The sequence below is a fragment of the Gobio gobio genome (genome assembly GCF_949357685.1).
Source record: "Gobio gobio genome assembly, chromosome: 25".
Classification (NCBI taxonomy): Eukaryota; Metazoa; Chordata; class Actinopteri; order Cypriniformes; family Gobionidae; genus Gobio; species Gobio gobio.
The window spans coordinates 16,825,034-16,842,258 of NC_137121.1; the positions used below are offsets into that span (position 1 = coordinate 16,825,034).

The 17,225-nt window shown below is 37.5% G+C and overlaps 2 protein-coding genes across 2 annotated transcripts in view; both read left to right on the plus strand.

Moving 5' to 3' along the window:
• Positions 1 to 1,404: 1,404 nt before the first annotated feature.
• olfml1 (olfactomedin-like 1) lies at positions 1,405 to 6,481 on the plus strand. Its single transcript, XM_079810077.1, has 3 exons — positions 1,405 to 1,953; positions 2,782 to 3,067; positions 4,524 to 6,481. Exons 1-3 carry the CDS (start codon positions 1,849 to 1,851, stop codon positions 5,297 to 5,299), a joined length of 1,167 nt encoding a protein of 388 aa, XP_079666203.1. The 5' UTR covers positions 1,405 to 1,848; the 3' UTR covers positions 5,300 to 6,481.
• Positions 6,302 to 17,225, plus strand: part of ppfibp2b (PPFIA binding protein 2b) — an 82,008-nt gene continuing 71,084 nt past the window's right edge. Inside the window, exon 1 of the mRNA XM_079809589.1 lies at positions 6,302 to 6,697. The gene's annotated coding sequence lies outside the window, so the exon portion shown is untranslated. The remainder of the gene's footprint in view (positions 6,698 to 17,225) is intronic.

Below are 17,225 nucleotides of genomic sequence, written 5' to 3' on the forward strand. Positions count from 1 at the left end.
TGGGGACTGTTTGGGGACCATGCATGCCCTCATTAGGTGGTAAAAGGGATGCTTGGGTCTGTCAGTGTGTTGTACGATGTTTCCGAACAGATGTACCATTTCACACTTATTCATAAAAGTTCAACTGTAGAGATAAACACATTAATTTCTAATCATTTACCTGTTGAACTTTAGGGATATTGACATTTTATGTGTAGTCATTTGTGTAAATAACCATAACCATTAGCATTAGTTACAACTCTCCAGAGCAGAGATGGTTATAAGACCCCAAAAATTAATATCAGACGTACACATTAGCAAGCTTTTATGGCCTTGAGACAGGGACATGAAGTCACTGATGTTGTTAAACTCATTGGAGCTTTTGATGAGGGGTTTTGTCTCACTGTTCTGGGTTAGAGTTCGGTCACCAGCCACTTAAACATTGTTATTAATGGCCTACTTTGGGAAAAGGTATGTTACATATTTTAAAATGTTTTTATTTAATAATGAAAATCTTTTCTTCTTCTTCTTGTAAATAGAAAAATATTGTAAATAATAATAGCTTTTTTTTATATATAGATTTTTTTGTTGTTTTTCTCTTCGCAGTGTGCTTTATTTTAGTAAATCAATTCCTTGGATTTGCAGAGTTGTGATTGAATTAGGCCACAAAAGTTTCCACATCAAATGTTTCTACATCATTTGAGCCTGTCACTTCCTGCAGTGTTTTCTTTGGTAACAAGCTCAGTCCCCTCGTGACAAGCAAACCTCATTTTTGACAATTGCCCGAGCTATTGTCATTTCTGTTGAAATTTAAAAATAATCATAAGATTTGATCTGGTTGCCAAGTTAATGCAGAAGGCTGTTTTTTTATCTTTTTTTTCTTCTATTTAAGATGAGACACAATTTTGAACGATGTCATTATGTGACAGCTTAAATAATTGACTAGCGGAATTTGGGCCAGTTTCAGGAGCACAAAAACATCTAAAGGGAGGGAGTTATCCAAGTGAAAATGCTGAAATTTGGATAATCACTGATAAGCCAGTAATGTTGGAAAACGGATATATCTTTAATCTATGTAAACAAACTCTCATTGTCTGAGCAAACAAGATCAACAATGGACACTTGTGAATCCTTCCAAGAGTTCACATGGTTGTTTTGGTATTAAGGCGCCACCTGATGGACAAACATAATCACCACTTTACAGTTTCTCTGAGGTGCAACTGTTAAAATAAATTTGCTATTATTTTATGCTAAATCGTGTTTTAGTAACAAAATAGTTTTAGCAAATGTTAGTTCTCACTAATAGGAATAAAATCAGTCCATAATTCTTTTTTTAAATAAGCGCAGGGCTCAAACAACTTCTTCCAGGAATAAAGACATTTTTTTCCCCTCGTCACGTATTTGGCAGGAAAGTGTCTCTTTGTGGGCCAAAAATGAGGGTTACGTCGGCCAGCCGGACTGACTGAAGCTCCTGAAGGTGTCCTGATGTGTTTCCTGCTCTCAAATTACTAACTTGAACTCTTTATAGGCTAATGAACAAACTGAAGGGGAGAGAGGCAAATATGGTGTACATTATACTGCAAATATGCAGTTATTTGAATCGAATGATCTGCAGATTTGATTTATCGAGTTGAAAGCGTGTCAGAACATCTGGAGTTTATTACTATTAAAAAAACACAGCTTGTGAAGACCTGCCTTTCCAGCATCTTCCTTCGAATACAGTTCCAGAATCTGAATAACAAACAACCAGTTGCTTCTGGAACTCGACCTGGCTCCAGACTGACATTAGATAAGAAGGGAGTTTTCTTGGTTTTACTATATAACACAGACTAAACAAGACGGAAAGACATCATAGGTGAAATATACATCATGATTTTGTCACTGATACTTCTTTTGCTTGGAACTGCACAAACTCAAAGGACAACTCCTGATTTTATGATTGAGTATTTTCAGAGACAACTTCAACAACTGGAGGTAAGACATTTGTTCCTAAGATAGCTCATTTTGTGGCCAAATATGTTTGCTTTAATAAAATATTTTAATACATTGTACATTAGGCACTTTTAGGACATTTAAAGCTTACTATCAAACTATTCAGATATAGCTAACTCTTTTTTTAAAGTACTCCATTAATATACTGTGACTTTGCTACGTATGTGTTTCTGGTTCTGGATTGTTGGTTCTGGAGCAACATTTCTACAACATAACTCCAATCTAACCATAAACTAGTCATAAAACCAGAGAAATGTAACAATTTGATAGTGCTGATGTTCAGTTCCCATTAGCCTAACTATTTCTGTTTATTTCTCTACAATGTGACTGATAATCTAGAATGTTGCTCCAAGACTAACAAGGATGTTGATCCTTGTCCTACTTGGCCGAATCAGGGGGTCAAGGTTTAGCTGGTTTGCTATGTGTGTTAGTCCCTGCTGGTAGATGCGGTAACCACACCATTATGGAGACAAAAACCATGCCATGTATTTAGACTGGATTAAATTTCAAGCAAACATATAAAGATGTGGTTACACTCTATTTTACAGGAAGTGTACTTACATTGTACCCAAGAAAGTACTGATAATATAAGGTAACTACAAGGGTTAAGGTTAGGTTTTGGGGTAGGTTCAGGGTTAGTACCTAGTTATAACATTGTAATTGCTATAATAAGTATAGTATGTACATGTGAATCAGGACTGTAAAATAAAGTGCTACAGTAGATTTTTTCTATTCATTCATTTTGAGTTTTAATATTTTTTCTATAGCGTGATCAGTCACATGTGTATTTTTGTGCATTCATCTGAACAGGGACGACTGATCAAATGCGAGCAGGACTCCCAGCACTTCAGTCAAAGGATGTATGAAATGTCCAAGGAGATACACGGGCAAACGAGCAAGACGAACGTGTTGAAATCAGAGGTCAAAGGTCACGTCGACACCCTCACTATGCGCTTGGACCGAGTGGAGAGAGATGTGGAGTATCTGCAGAATAAGATCCCTGACACTGCTCAGGTTGACATTGAAGACTCGCTGCTCGAGCACCAGATGAAAGAAGCCAAACTGAAAAAGACATCTGTAATCCCTAAGGGCAAAGGTAAATAAGAAGGCATCTATCATTTTGAGTTAAGCCCTACAATTTTCAGGACTTTTTTGGTGTTAGTGTTAGAGCATTGCCTGAAGATGCAGATAAGAACATTTAGTTTCCTAAGGAATGCTGTATAAATAAATGCATACATTTGGTAGCACTTTATATTACAGTCCTGTTCATGTCATCCATGTACTTATTATAGCAATTATAATAACTGGGTTATAACTAGGTACTAACCCTGAACCTATCCCTAAACCTATCCTTAACCCATGTACACTCTAAAAAAAAAGGTTCTCTATGGCACCAAAAAATGGTACTTGGCTCGTAATCATAGGGGAACCTTTTTAAGTGCCATACAGCACCAATTTTGGTGCTTCAGTGGTTCTTCAGCGGTTCTTCAGAGGTTCTTCACCGGTTCTTTGACTAAGGGTTGACCTTGGGTTCTTGAAAGGCGCTATAAAAAATAAACATATTATTATTATTATTATTAAGGTGCTATATAGCACCGCTAACTATGGTGCTATATAGCACCACTACCATATACAGAACATGTTAAGATATGGTACTATATAGCACCAAAAGTGGTTCCTCTATGATTACAACGAAGAACCATTTTTGGTGCTATATAGAACCTTTTTTTTTAGAGTGTAGTTACCTTATATTACCAGTACTGTCTTAGGTAACTACACTGTATGTACAAATTATAAGCAACCATATTTTTTTTTTTCATGTCTTTTTTTTTCATGTCTGTAAGACAGTACGCACTAATATTCTAATTCTGTGCTATTTTGTTGGTTACACTTTATTTGGTAACACTTTGTTTTGCAATGTCCTTGTCACATGTTACATGTACTAATAACAGTAAATTATGCATAATTACATGCAACTAAACCAAAACCTAATCCTACCCTAACCCTATAGTAAGTACATAGTTACTAAATTTTACTCTGTATTTAAATATATAATTACTGTACACTGTAACAATGACACCTTAAAATAAAGGGTTACACTTTGTTACAGTGTAATTACATTAGTACTTAGTAATATTCTGTACTTACTAGGGTAGGATTAGGGTTTGGTTGAGGGTTAGTTGCATGTAATTATGTATAATTTACTTTATTTATAAAGTAAATTATAATTTTATTTATAATTACTATGGTAAGTACATGTAATATATGTAACAAGGACACTGTGAAATAAAGTGTTACCATTTTGTCTAACTTTAAATCAATTGTTTTAAATGATATAAGTGAATTTAGGCATTACAACATTATAATGTACAGTATGAAAAATATAATTTGAAGATTTGAGTATTATGTATTGGCTGGTAATTATGGTACCAATAAATTGTGCATTCCTATAAAAAGATATGGTAAATAAAGGATCTATAAATATCATTATAATAATTTATATAGCTATACCTACATAAAACTGATTTTTTTTTTAATCTTGATTCTTCCAGACTGCAGTTCGGAGCTTGTGGGTATCAAGTCCCTCAAAATCGTCAAGAAGGCAGGCGACATCAATGGATCCTGGATGAAGGATCCGACGAAGGGTTCTGCTAAAATTTACTTTTTTAGCGGCACTCGAAACAGTACAATATTAGCATATACTTCTCTGAAGACTTTCACTGAAGCAAACTCCACCAAAAAGACAGAAGTTATCCGTCTTCCTTTTCCCTGGCATGGAACCGGCCACATGGTCTACAACGGCTTTGTGTACTACCACAATGCAGACACCAACAATGAGATCCTGAAGGTCCACCTCAGCAACCGTACGGTGGCTGATCGGTTGCTGCTTCCTGGAGCCGGTCGAATGCCGGCTTATGCCCTTGGCCCTCACACCCTACTGGATCTCGCCGTAGATGAAATGGGGCTCTGGTCGATCCATGCGGACCCAGACTTTGGCGGCAACTTGGTGGTCACCAAGCTGGACCACAGTAGTCTGGCTGTGGAGCACACTTGGGATACCAATTGCAATAGCCGTGATGCAGAAGCAGCTTTCTTAATTTGTGGCGCCTTATATGTGGTCTACAACTCCCACTATGGTGGAAGGTCCAGCATCCAATGCGTGTTTGATATCCATGACACCATCTACACCGAGAGCATCCCTGTGCTTTTCTTCCCGAAACGTTACACCAGCCACTCCGGTTTGCATTTCCATCCCAAGGATAAGCAGCTTTATGCTTGGGATGATGGTTATCAGACCATCTATAAGTTAGATATCAAGAAGATATAAGATAGCAGTTCTACATAGTATCAATAGAGCAGTTTACAATAATGTCCTTTTAACCATCAATGCTTTATTCTTCTTCCCAATCACATCTGATCTGCTTGTCATTTTATGGAAAGCACTTTGTAGTGCACTTTGTTGTTGTGCCAGACTGTCATTTCCTGAAAAACAAAGGACTCTTTGGCTTCCTCGGTTCAGAGGACCAGTAGTATCGTATCTGCACTCTTTCTATGATTTGAGAGTACACTAGAAATAAATAGCATTATACAAAAACAATATGTCTCCCAAAGAAAATATTTTGTACAGAATTCGTTGCCATTTCAAATTCTCAGTATTTCGGAGGTGGATGGAGATCATGCATTGAAATATTAAAACTATAATGTAGCCTACACCATACAAAGCACAATTTGTGTATTCATTATTTTTATGACGTATTTTGGCAATAGATAATTATTATTTGATATTAAGTAATGTTTTAATTAATATGTTCCACATCTATTCTTGTTGTTGGCCTGTTATTGGCCCAAAATAGGTCCCCACCCTTTTTGACCAATGAACTTATGACTTTTCCAGCTGTTTTTATTACTTGTTTAAATATTTTGATACTAATTTAATGGAGATTATTGGGGATTTTCATTGATATGTCAAGTATCAGTATTAACACCTCTACATAGCTAATTATGCTTATTTGTTAAGTCTACAAAACACACACTATTTACTAATGAAATGTTTATATGACTATTGTGTTACATTTTGCTCACTTTTCCAGGTCTGTAAATAGTAAGTACATGTACATTTTTTCATTAGTTATATACTTCTTTTAACTTTATGTTTAGCTTGCAAGCGTGTACCTGCGTCGATAAACGTTATGCGCATGCGCACTTTTATATATTTGCTGTATTTGTCATATTTGTGAACTTGAACGGCCTGAACAATAGATGGCGCTGCTATTCTCCCCACAGATTGCCAGCACCGCCTGAACAGACGGTCACAAGTTGTAAAGGTCATATTTGAAGACAAAGGCGACACTACAAACAAGGTTTTGGAATTATTATTTTATGAGTTTATCATACTGTAACAAAACACGTTAAACTAAAGTTTTTTGTTGTTGTGCTTCTTAAAAAAATACCCCCACGTTACCTATATGTCCTATACCAAATTAAAATAGTTCCACTATACGTTTTCAGCATTTTTATGAGTGTTACTTTAGTTTATGTGTTCTAATATGTAAATCATTTCACGATACGACCCGCCCCTTACCGCACATGACAGGTGATTGGTCAGATGAAATGTACATAAAATGGCTTTATTAAATGGAGCAACGCAGTTCGATGATGACAGATGAGCGGGACGCCAGCAAGAGGATTTAAAATCAGTCGGGATCTGGAGTTACTTACAATACAGGTACGTTGAATTTTTAAAAACATCCTGCCAACATCCCTTTCTTAGCTAGAACAACTTTTTCGTCGTTTTAAGCAGTTTAAATAGTCTTTTCTACGTGTAATGTCATACAAAATATCAAGAAACTTTAGGTGCAGTAGGCTAGCATGGTTCCTCGTCATACATTTCATTCAAATCACTCTAATTCATAATTTCTGCCATTGTATTGTCATTATTAATGATACATTTGTGTGTTGTATATGTCTTGATATTTAGCATACCATGCATAAAAACTGCATTATTGTGTTTAAGTGAAGTTTAGTATCGAATGCAAATAAGTAGGCTATGTGTATATAATGAATACATGAAAACTTTAAATGGGAGTGAATATAATTATTTACATTTATATATTAGTACACCAATAAGCTGTACTAAAGAGTACTTTAGGGGTACAACCACTTGTCACTGCGGCAGTACCCTTAAAAATACATATTTGTACCGTTTTTACCACAAAAAGGTTGATAGTAGCACCTTAATGTGCGTATTTGCACTCTAGGGTACTAATATACACATTTAAGGAGTAAAAAAGATACAAATTATGTCATTTTAAGGGTACTGCCCCAGTGACAAGCTGTTGAACTCCTACCATTTTGTACACCTTTTTCTCTGTGTGTATGATGACCATGTGAATTCTATTATCTAATGAAAATAAATATGTATTTCATGAATACATAACTTCAAATGTGAGTGAAAATTCCCATTTAAAGTATTCTTGTATTACATTGTATAGTAGTACACAAATAAGCTATACTATGATGGTGACCAAAGAGGAATAATCACTGACCAGAAACTTAAACTCAAACGTGATTGGTCTGTCAAATCCTGAAGGATCTAGGTATATAACTGGGTCATGCAGTGTAGGATGAACGGTCTCAGATTAGCCATTATCTGACCACATATTCACAAATTATTCTGCTATTTGTTCGCCACTAAAGCCTATTACAGTTCTTGTCTCTGCCTGTTACCATTCATTGTCCACGTTTGTTTTACTGCCAGTTTTATTATAGTGCATAAAGCCTCTTCCTTCAGTACAGACCCCAGTAGGTTCACACTCGGTCCTGCAATGGAGATTTCACTTGGTAATGACTGTGGGGTTCAACAAAGCTGTCTGTGAAGATCATGTGCTTAGAGAAAAGGATAAAGGCTTTTTTATTTGTCCACTTCCCCTGGCTTCTGAAAACAGCACACAATTGTATTGCTCTTTGATGACACGTAGAACGCTTGCCAAATTGAAGCATTTAGAAATAAGAGTTTAATAACTTGTGGATGAACATTTTAGATGTTACAGTACAGTTTTTGTTTAAACGACCATGTTATAATGTGTAGTCTTGAAATAGCTCAACATTTTTAGAGACATTTAAGGTTGAATCATGTACAAGCTTTTACAGCCTTCATAACTTTGACTTCTTTCTCCATCCTGCTGACCCTCACCTTTCTGTTTTCAGAGAAAGATTTCGAAATCTAGGAGGTGCAGTGAATATCGCTCACAGCTTAGACGTTCTGATCATCTTAGCAGTTTCTTGTCATGTCAAATTAAAAGCAAGACTTTTTAAAATTTTATTTTGAACATGAGTAAGTGGTTTATGAAAACAGGTGAAGGAGAGCGTTGATATCGTTGTTTTGAACAGACGCAGAGCCCTCAGGCTCTTCTACTGTGTGATTACCGTGCCCTTATTTCCATAGAGGTGCGCACACACGTCCTGATTGACCAGTTTTACCACAACCGTTTCATTCCCAGAATGATAATTTGAAAATTTTTGTGACTCTCTCACTGATATCAAGTAGTCAAGAGATAGTTCACACAAAAATAAAAAGTCAATAATTATTTACTCACCTTCATGTCGTTCCAAAACCAGGTATGACTATTTTGAAGAGCATTTGGCTCGAACACTCTCAGAAAAAATGGTTACAAAAGCTGTCTGGGACAGTATTAAAAAGGTTCTAATATGTACCATTTAGGTACTAAAATGTACACGTTTGGTATCTTTAAGGTACTAATATGCACTCTTTAGGTACAAAGGTGTACCTTTTGAAAGGGTACCGCCCCAGTAACAGCTTTATACCTTTTTTTCTGAGTGTACAATGAAAGTTAATGGTGACCACAACAAACAAGTCTTTTCTTCTTCGCATGCAATAATAATGACTGATAACTGTATCAAATAAAATGATATAGGGATTCAATCATTTCTGCAGCGCGAAGCACGAAGGTACCTCACAAAGTGAAGTTATTAAATGTAATTTCGGAAGGAGTATGCTGATGTAATCTTCCAATTAATACCAACCCCCCCCCCCCCCCCCCCCCCCCTCTATAGCAGACAGCAAGCCAAATCTTTCACTAAGATTATATGGGCACACAAACTCATGAAACTGATTTCGGACAGGCTTCTGAGGCAGCGTAACGTTAAATGTTCTACAGCGAAATAGAGCGTGCTTTGGTGAGACCTAAGAAAATATTTAATTAGCCCAATACAATAGTAATTTCTTGCTAGAAATGGTCAAAAATCTACTTTTACACACAAAGTGACCATCAACCACTACTTTCAGACGGCATCTTTATTTTTTAGGTCAACTGTCAGAGAATGGAAAGCACAGGATTGTGGTTGGATATTAAAGGCAGCGAAGGATACATCTATAGCCGCGTTTCCACCAAAATTATTCAGAACAATTTGTTTCAGGGACTTCTTCCTCCCCAGACCTGTCGCTGTCTGCGTTTCCATGGTGTTCAAAAGTACAGGGAAGATTAGACAAATTAGTCCGGTGACGTAGGTCTGGGCGCACGCACTGCAACAGGCTTTTAAAAATGGTGGTTGAAATAAAATGTTGCGTGGAGTCAACCAATCAAAATGCTGTGAGAACTCAACTAGGGCTGGACCAGAATATTCGAATATTCGAATATTCGTTCGATGGGTTGGTATTCGATTTTCAAATTTGTGATTCGAATATTCGTTGTTGTTGTTGTTTTTTTCGTGAACACCTGGCATCCCGCTCAAAACGGCTCTCATTCGCGCTTGCATATGTTTAGTTTACACTATAAAATCACTATAAAATACAATACTTTTTTTTAATTATCTTATAGCCAAGCCATTTTAATAGCCTCGTTATACTTAATAAATACATTTGCTTCTTCTTAGTGTTCCCTGCAGCAGAGCGCACAACTGCACAAGCTTATGTGGCAGAAGCCATGTCTGAGCTTGCATTTTGGGTTAAACTGCGTTCGTTTGACATTGTGGAAAATAGAATAATATAATCAAAATGTATAATCCTTTTTATACGTTAGGGATGTGACGGTGAAAAAATATTCCCTCAGCGTTTCCCTCAATGCTGTGCTTGTGCGCTGAGCGGCTGAATGCATGCAGCTCTGCGCCGCGTTTACTTTCGGTTTGCCAATACAGGGGCGGGTTGCTTGAATTGTGGATTCATTAGCTATTATTCTATAATGAAAAACATAGCAACAAAACAGTACAATGACAAACTCCCTTAAAGCTGTGGTCTACGATGTTGAAAATCAGTCGAAAAAAAGCCTGAATTTTTAAAAAACTCATCCCGCCCCTCCACACGCACACCCCTCCCCTCTGTGCGTCACTCCAACAACAACGTCACTCAGTCAAGCAGGAGTAAACATCGGAACAGAGATGTACCATGTGCTTAGTCGCTTCAATCTAATGACCGCGCTAATGACACATCATATGTAAAGTTGACTTTCGACACTTGAACTTAGTTGCTTCATCAACAATTCAATGTCACCATTGTCGTAACAAAATAGCTCAGAGGCACACGTTTGAGTTCACGCCCACGCAAGATTAGCAACACATGCAATGTTCTATCGGCTCGAACAGAAAACCGCTAACGTTAGGACTATTGAAACAGTCAAGCACTTCAAGAAATATAATTACTTTGACCCTGATAGGCGATGCTAAACGGCTAACATTCCAATGCCGACCGGCAGCATGATCATGTTGTCAGACTGATAAAAAGCTATTTATGTAATACACCACACCATAAAAGTATAAATAAATGCATACCTGCTCAACAAAAAGTCAGCGTCGGTTTTAAGTCCAAGGTTTCTCTGAAGCTTCCTCAAACGGGCAATGGTGGACCCTATATTGATTCGGCTTTGAGTCCGGCGGTCTCTTTCCTCAATTGACTTTCTCTTTCTTCCAACCTTGATTGTTGGGGCGAGCAGGGGCCGCTTTCTGATGTCTGTTTGTTGGTTTTTCTCCATTGCTGAGTTGATGCTGCCTACTTGCCCGCAAAATTTCATGTCGCAGGAGGGGGCGGGGTGGGGTGCGGTGGGTGGAGACGCGAGTGGAGCAGGGGATTGGATGAGAGCAGTTAACCAATGTAAGCTGTCCGGCCGGACAGCTTACATTGGTCAATTTCTCTGCGGGTGTACACCCAATAGAGTGAATGGATTTTTTTCATTCTTTTTTCTCTTCATATTGTTAGGATTGTACTGTAGAACCATAACCAGCATCTAAACGAGGTTATTAATAATGAACAATCTTTGAAATCGTAGACCATAGCTTTAAGTAGGCGCTTTTACATCGCTTTAAAACCAAATATTCCGCGATCATCTTGTAATTTAGCTCCTCGCTCTCGTGTAGAATATTATCTGACTGCTGCTGCTGATGTGCTGAGACGGCCGTTAGTTTGGCTCGAGTGGCACGTTCAGTTTTTTAATTGTAGTTAGTCTTAGACCCTAGCCTGGCCGTGTCCTACAGCTTACCAAAACTATCGGCCCGAGTCCCGTGATTTTTTATTTTTTATTTAATTTTTTTATCCTCCCTATTAGGCCTACACATCGTTGCAGCCATTAAAATAGTTCAGTTTTGTTTTTAATCTCAAAGTAGTTATATTTTGTTTCGTTTCTTTATTAAGTTAATTTAGAAAAATGTTTAAAGCATTTTTTTGTTTGTTAAATTAAAGTTTTAGTTGTTTTAAAGTAATGACCAAGCGGCCAGCAGCTGACAGTGAGTTAACCGCATGTTGGATCAATTTAGCCTCTCAAATCAACACTGGACTTGTCTTACTTGTAATGAAATCCATAGATATAAAACACTTCAAGCATCACAATGTTGGTTTAAACATTTAGCCTACTATCACCACCACCACCACAGTAAAAAGGCATTTTTGACAAGCTGAGGCTGATGCTGCTCGCAACGGCGCAAATGAAACTAATAAAATGAAGTGACGTGACGTGTTTTTTTTATTAATTAATAAATGTTTTATTTAATTTGTTTTTTTATTTTAGTGCCATATAGAACCTTTTTTTTTGAGTAAACATTCCTCCCTATTACACATTGTTGCAGCCATTAAAATTTTGTTTTTAATGTCAAAGTAGTTATATTTCGTTTTGTTTCTTTATTAAGTTAATTTAGAAAAATGTTTAAAGCATTTTTTTGATTGTTAAATTAAAGTTTTCTTTTTTTTAAGTAACGACCAAGCGGACTGAGTGAGTTAACAACACATGTTTGATCCATTTATCCTCTTAAATCAACACTTAATTTGTCTTGCTTATAATACTTTTTTTTTTTTTTGAGGAAACGTGTTCAAAAAGAAAGAAATAAAAATTAGGCAGGTTGTCTTAACTTACACCTCTCCGCAAAATTAATATAAATCCGATCTTCAATTCTTGCGCTATATGCACATTTAACGGAGTTCATGTCAACGAAAGCAACAGATATGAGCTGCATTATAGGCTATTCATCAGCTCATTTCAAGATCAAAGACCGTAATATCAGAACGAGTGACCTAAGCACTGTAAGAGCATTGAGTCTCATTAATGAAGATGATTGTGTTTTTGAGCATCTAAGAGGTTCGGCAGTTTGCGTGTTGGCTTGCTTTACTCATTTGTGGCGATACTCTAAACACTGTGAGCCATCTTGACAGTCGTGTTGTCATAGTCTCATGTTGTTTCCACCAGCGCTGCACACCTCATTGTTTCTTTTAATTAATGAATGTCTAAAATATAAAATGAAGGAAAAAGCCTGCGTTTGAGGTATGACGTGAAAATTGTCCCGAAGCCTGGCCCCAGCGGCAGAAATAGGGGCTCTTAGTCTGTTCTATAACTGAACAGAATTATTTTTACTAGCTACTATAATATATCAAAACTGGGACGTAATAGATCTGTGTGTTTTGTATCACTAGTTCATTGCCCGTTCGCGGAGCATAAAAGCCCTGCCCGCGTGAGGCGCGCCGCTTCTCCAGATTCCAGCCTTTATTAGAGAGAAGGATATGTTCAGCTCCTTCCCTCCGAAGCTTCGAATATTCGATGTTGATCACTACCAAAGCTTCGAAGCTCAAAAAATGGTATTCGGACCAGCCCTAAACTCAACCAATCAGCATGTTCAGTGCCCAAGTCCAACCCCCGTAAGTTCCTGAACTTTGAAAAACTACTACCTCATGAGCAGGGACTTTCTGAGGGGGGCATTTTCACCCGGAACTTCATTTAGACCCTGGTCCCTGTGGTTGAAACACACCTGAGTACCACCCCAAAGTCCCTAGTTCCAGGTGAAATTCCTGCTGTGGAAACGTGGCTTATGCTGCCTTCAAAAATCGGTCAGATGGAGGTATCTCAGGAGGCAGGAAGTGAAGCTAACTTTGAATTTGGATGTGCCTTGTTGCCTTCCTACCTTGGAATGAGTCCTCCATAGGCAGCATTTTTAAGCTTTCGGACGTAGCTATTGAATCAATCACTCAGTTCTCTTCCTCACGACACTCTCTCTAAAGCATTATGAGAAATGTATTCTTAACTCTTTCCCCGCCATTGATGGAAATTTCCGTCATTTGTGAGACAAAGCTTCCCTGCCATTGACGGAAATTTCCAGCGTTACTTGTTTTCACTGTTTTAATGGAAGGGGGCGCTATTAGGCATCTTCTGAAAGAGTACTGAATCTCCTGATCAAAACACATGCGAAGAAGAAGCATAAACAAGTGATATCATATGTAAGCATATGCATTTGTAAAATAACACGATCATCAACATTAAACAACAAATCAAAAACGCCTAGTGTTACTGAATGAAATGTCGACCAAGGACGAGCTATAGGACTGTGCAAGCATTAGGGGTGTTGATGGACTCGATTTACTCCATCTATGTTTTGATCATCGTTCTGAATCTGATCTAGATGTAGTCTTTGACAAAAACATGATTTTTTTCTCAGCTTTTTTCTCAAAATGTTGCTTTTTTATGAAACTTATCCACATTCTTGTGTTTTGATAAAAAAAAGGAATGCATGAAGGATGGATGTCTGTTCTTTCTTTTGGTATAGCATATTCAGATATTAATACGACAAAATATTCTGGGGGCCATGAATCTTTTATGAAAATGATCAAAAATGCTGGCGGTGGTTGCCAACTATTTTCAAAAACACTGGCGGGGACAACGTTAAAGCTGAACAGCATTATATCAAGGCAGTTTAAACTGTTTCTATTATTATTATTATTCAACACTATTATTAAACATTCATAACTATTATTATATTCTAAATAATTAACTAATAACCACCCCAATGAATTTTATTGGATGGACAAAAACACACAGAGACATTTCTAAAAATATTTTCTTTTGTATTCCACAGAATAAAGAAAGTCATTCAGGGTGGGAACAACATGCGGGTGAATAAACAATGTCAGAATTTAAACTGTCAGAGTAAACTGTCCCACTTAAGTAAACTATCCCAGTGCACTTTTGTTTTCTGAGGCTTTCGAAGGCTTGTAAAGTTAAATACAGTTCAACTTCAGCTGTCCAACTTGGAGCTATTTACAAGAATTCTTTTGTCACTCTTTGTTTTAGATGTGTCCATCCACTAGGTTTAGGAACCGAGATCCAATTCCCAGTTGCATTTTGGACAAAATACTGAAACCCTAGAAGAGGAAACTAACTTGAACGTCTACAGTTGGCATCTGACTTTCTGTGAACCCTGGACTGAGGACTTGAGGTAGAGAGCCGTGGACATCCCATGCAATATGCATTGGGCAGTATTGATGTCAGGGACCTGTAGGACAGAGCTGTGACGTTTTGCCCCATGAGCAGGGTTTTCCTGTGCCGAGCGGCTCACTGACATTTTCACGGGCCTTGGTACCACAGTCGAATGCACCTGCTTGGGACTCACATTTCTCTTGTTACTGTGGAGGAGTGCAGCATTCAACCCAGCTGCCAGAACGCATCCGCTCCGGTGAGTAGAGCTCAGGATCGTCCAGGGTTTGAGCTCGAATCGAACTTACAACCGCCTACACGAGCCATGAATCATTCTGCATACAGCGGTGCAAGTGTGTAACATCAGAGCTGTTTTGATCTCTTGGACATTGTGACGTTAATATGTGTGGAAGTGTTATGTGAAACGTCTTTATTAATGCGGCGTAGCTTCCTCGCGGTCTTCCGCTTGTTGATCACGCTACTCCGCCTGTGGTGTAGTCATAAGGCTCTGCAACTCTATCCCCTTGTCACTTGAACCAGGTTTGTTGTGGATGACTTAACATGTTTGAAAGGTACGCTGCATTGTGAAGGTAGCTTGTGGCAGAGCATAAAACTGCTTGTACCATCGCGTTGTCTGCAGCCACACAAAGTGTCCAGATCCCACAGCAATGAGGCCTTGTGTCAGCTCGCTGCATTTGAAATGCGCTTCAGGTCACCTTTTTAACATTGTAGTGCGTTTAACCATGCAGTCCCACGCGATATGTCACTCCGTCAGCTGCTTACTGAACACACACACACACACACACACACACATTGGGATGGTTTAATGCAGAGTGCTGAGTGGGGACGGTTAAGCTGTTTGAGGACTGCTGTCTTTGATGTTCTCATATTAAGCTGTGTTGACGTGCTGGGTTTATTGGTCTGACACCTAATGCTGATGCCACTTCCTCCCCCTGCAGTATTTTCTGCTCAAGGCCGCTTACAGTATGCGTCGTTTTTGGTTTTACTGTACATAGTGGGAATTGTTAACAACATGGATGGAAAATACGTGTATGGAATGGCTTCCTTCAAGGCAAATTAATCAATTAAAAATTATTGTTTTTAGGTTTCAAATAAGACCATGGTTAGCACAGTGGATTTATTACCATATAATAAATAGTATATTTATTAAATATTATTATATTTTTATATACACTACTGTTCTCTACAGTGCATTTATTTAATCAAAAATACAGTAAAAACACTAATATTGTGAAATATTACAATTTAAAATCAAATTTTTTCTATTTTAATTAATCTATTTTTCAGCATCATTACTCCAGTCTTCAGTGTCACATGATCCTTCAGAAATCATTCTCATATGCTGATTGGATGTTCAAGAAACATTTCTGATTATTATATCAATGTTGAAAACCGTTGTGCCGCTTAATATTTTTGTGGAAACCATGATACATTTATTTAAATGAATGCAACATTATAAATGGAAATCTTTTGTAATATTGTAAATGTCTACACTCTAAAAAAAAAGGTTCTCTATGGCACCAAAAATGGTTCTTGGCTCGTAATCATAGGGGAACCTTTTTTAGTGCTAAATAGCACCAATTTTGGTGCTTCAGTGGTTCTTCAGCGGTTCTTCAGCGGTTCTTCAGTTCAGAGGTTCTTCACCGGTTCTTTGACTAAGGTGCTATATAGCACCTCTGAAGAACCGCTGAAGAACCACTGAAGCACCAAAATTGGTGCTATTTAGCACTAAAAAAGGTTCCCCTATGATTACGAGCCTTTTTTTTTAGAGTGTACTTTACTGTCACTTTTGATCAATTTAATGCATCCTTAGGTCTTTACTGAATAGAAGCATTATGGGAATTGTTTTCTAAGAAAACTTTTTACGTAAAAATATATTCTGTATATCTGTAAATAATGTTTATACAATATTTCTTATTAATAAGTTATTTATATAATATTATAGAATTATAGTTATCGTTTTTGATGTAAATGGGCCTTTACTAAGGCCCTGTCCACACAAACGCAGATATTTTTTTTAAAACTGTAGCTTTTTCTATGCGGTTTGGCCGTTCGTCCACACGCAAACGCAGTATCCGATCGCTGAAACCAAACTTTTTTGAAAACGCCTGCCAGGGCGAAGATTTTTAGAAACATTTAGAAAAAAGGTTATAGCCGGTTCTGGTTTTGACGTAACAAGCCAAAATAATAAATAACCTTTAATAATAATAAATAATAACCTTTTTTCTAGGCTTCTGATTGGCCAACATGGCTTTACGGTTAGGATTATATAGCCACTTCTTTGTTTGGCATGCTCTTGACAGCGCTTCATAGCGTGTTTTTGCATTTTCATGTGGACTCGATTTTTTTTATAAACTCCGTTTAAAATACCCGTGTACATGTGGACTAGGCCTAATGATTACTTAGTGCATCTGCTCCAAAGACCAAACATGTTCGTGGTCACAATTTTCCTGTATTTTAGTAAGGGACAACCTTGGATGAGCCTGTTTATCATTAAAGGAACACTCCACTTTTTTTGAAAATAGGCTCATTTTACAAGTCCCCTAGAGTTAA

Coding starts and splice junctions, on each gene's coding strand:
- olfml1 (XM_079810077.1), top strand. CDS start 1,849: ATGATTTTGTCACTGATACTTCTTTTGCTTGGAACTGCACAAACTCAA. Junction 1,954..2,781: donor GACAACTTCAACAACTGGAG/GTAAGACATTTG, acceptor TCATCTGAACAG/GGACGACTGATCAAATGCGA. Junction 3,068..4,523: donor TGTAATCCCTAAGGGCAAAG/GTAAATAAGAAG, acceptor TGATTCTTCCAG/ACTGCAGTTCGGAGCTTGTG.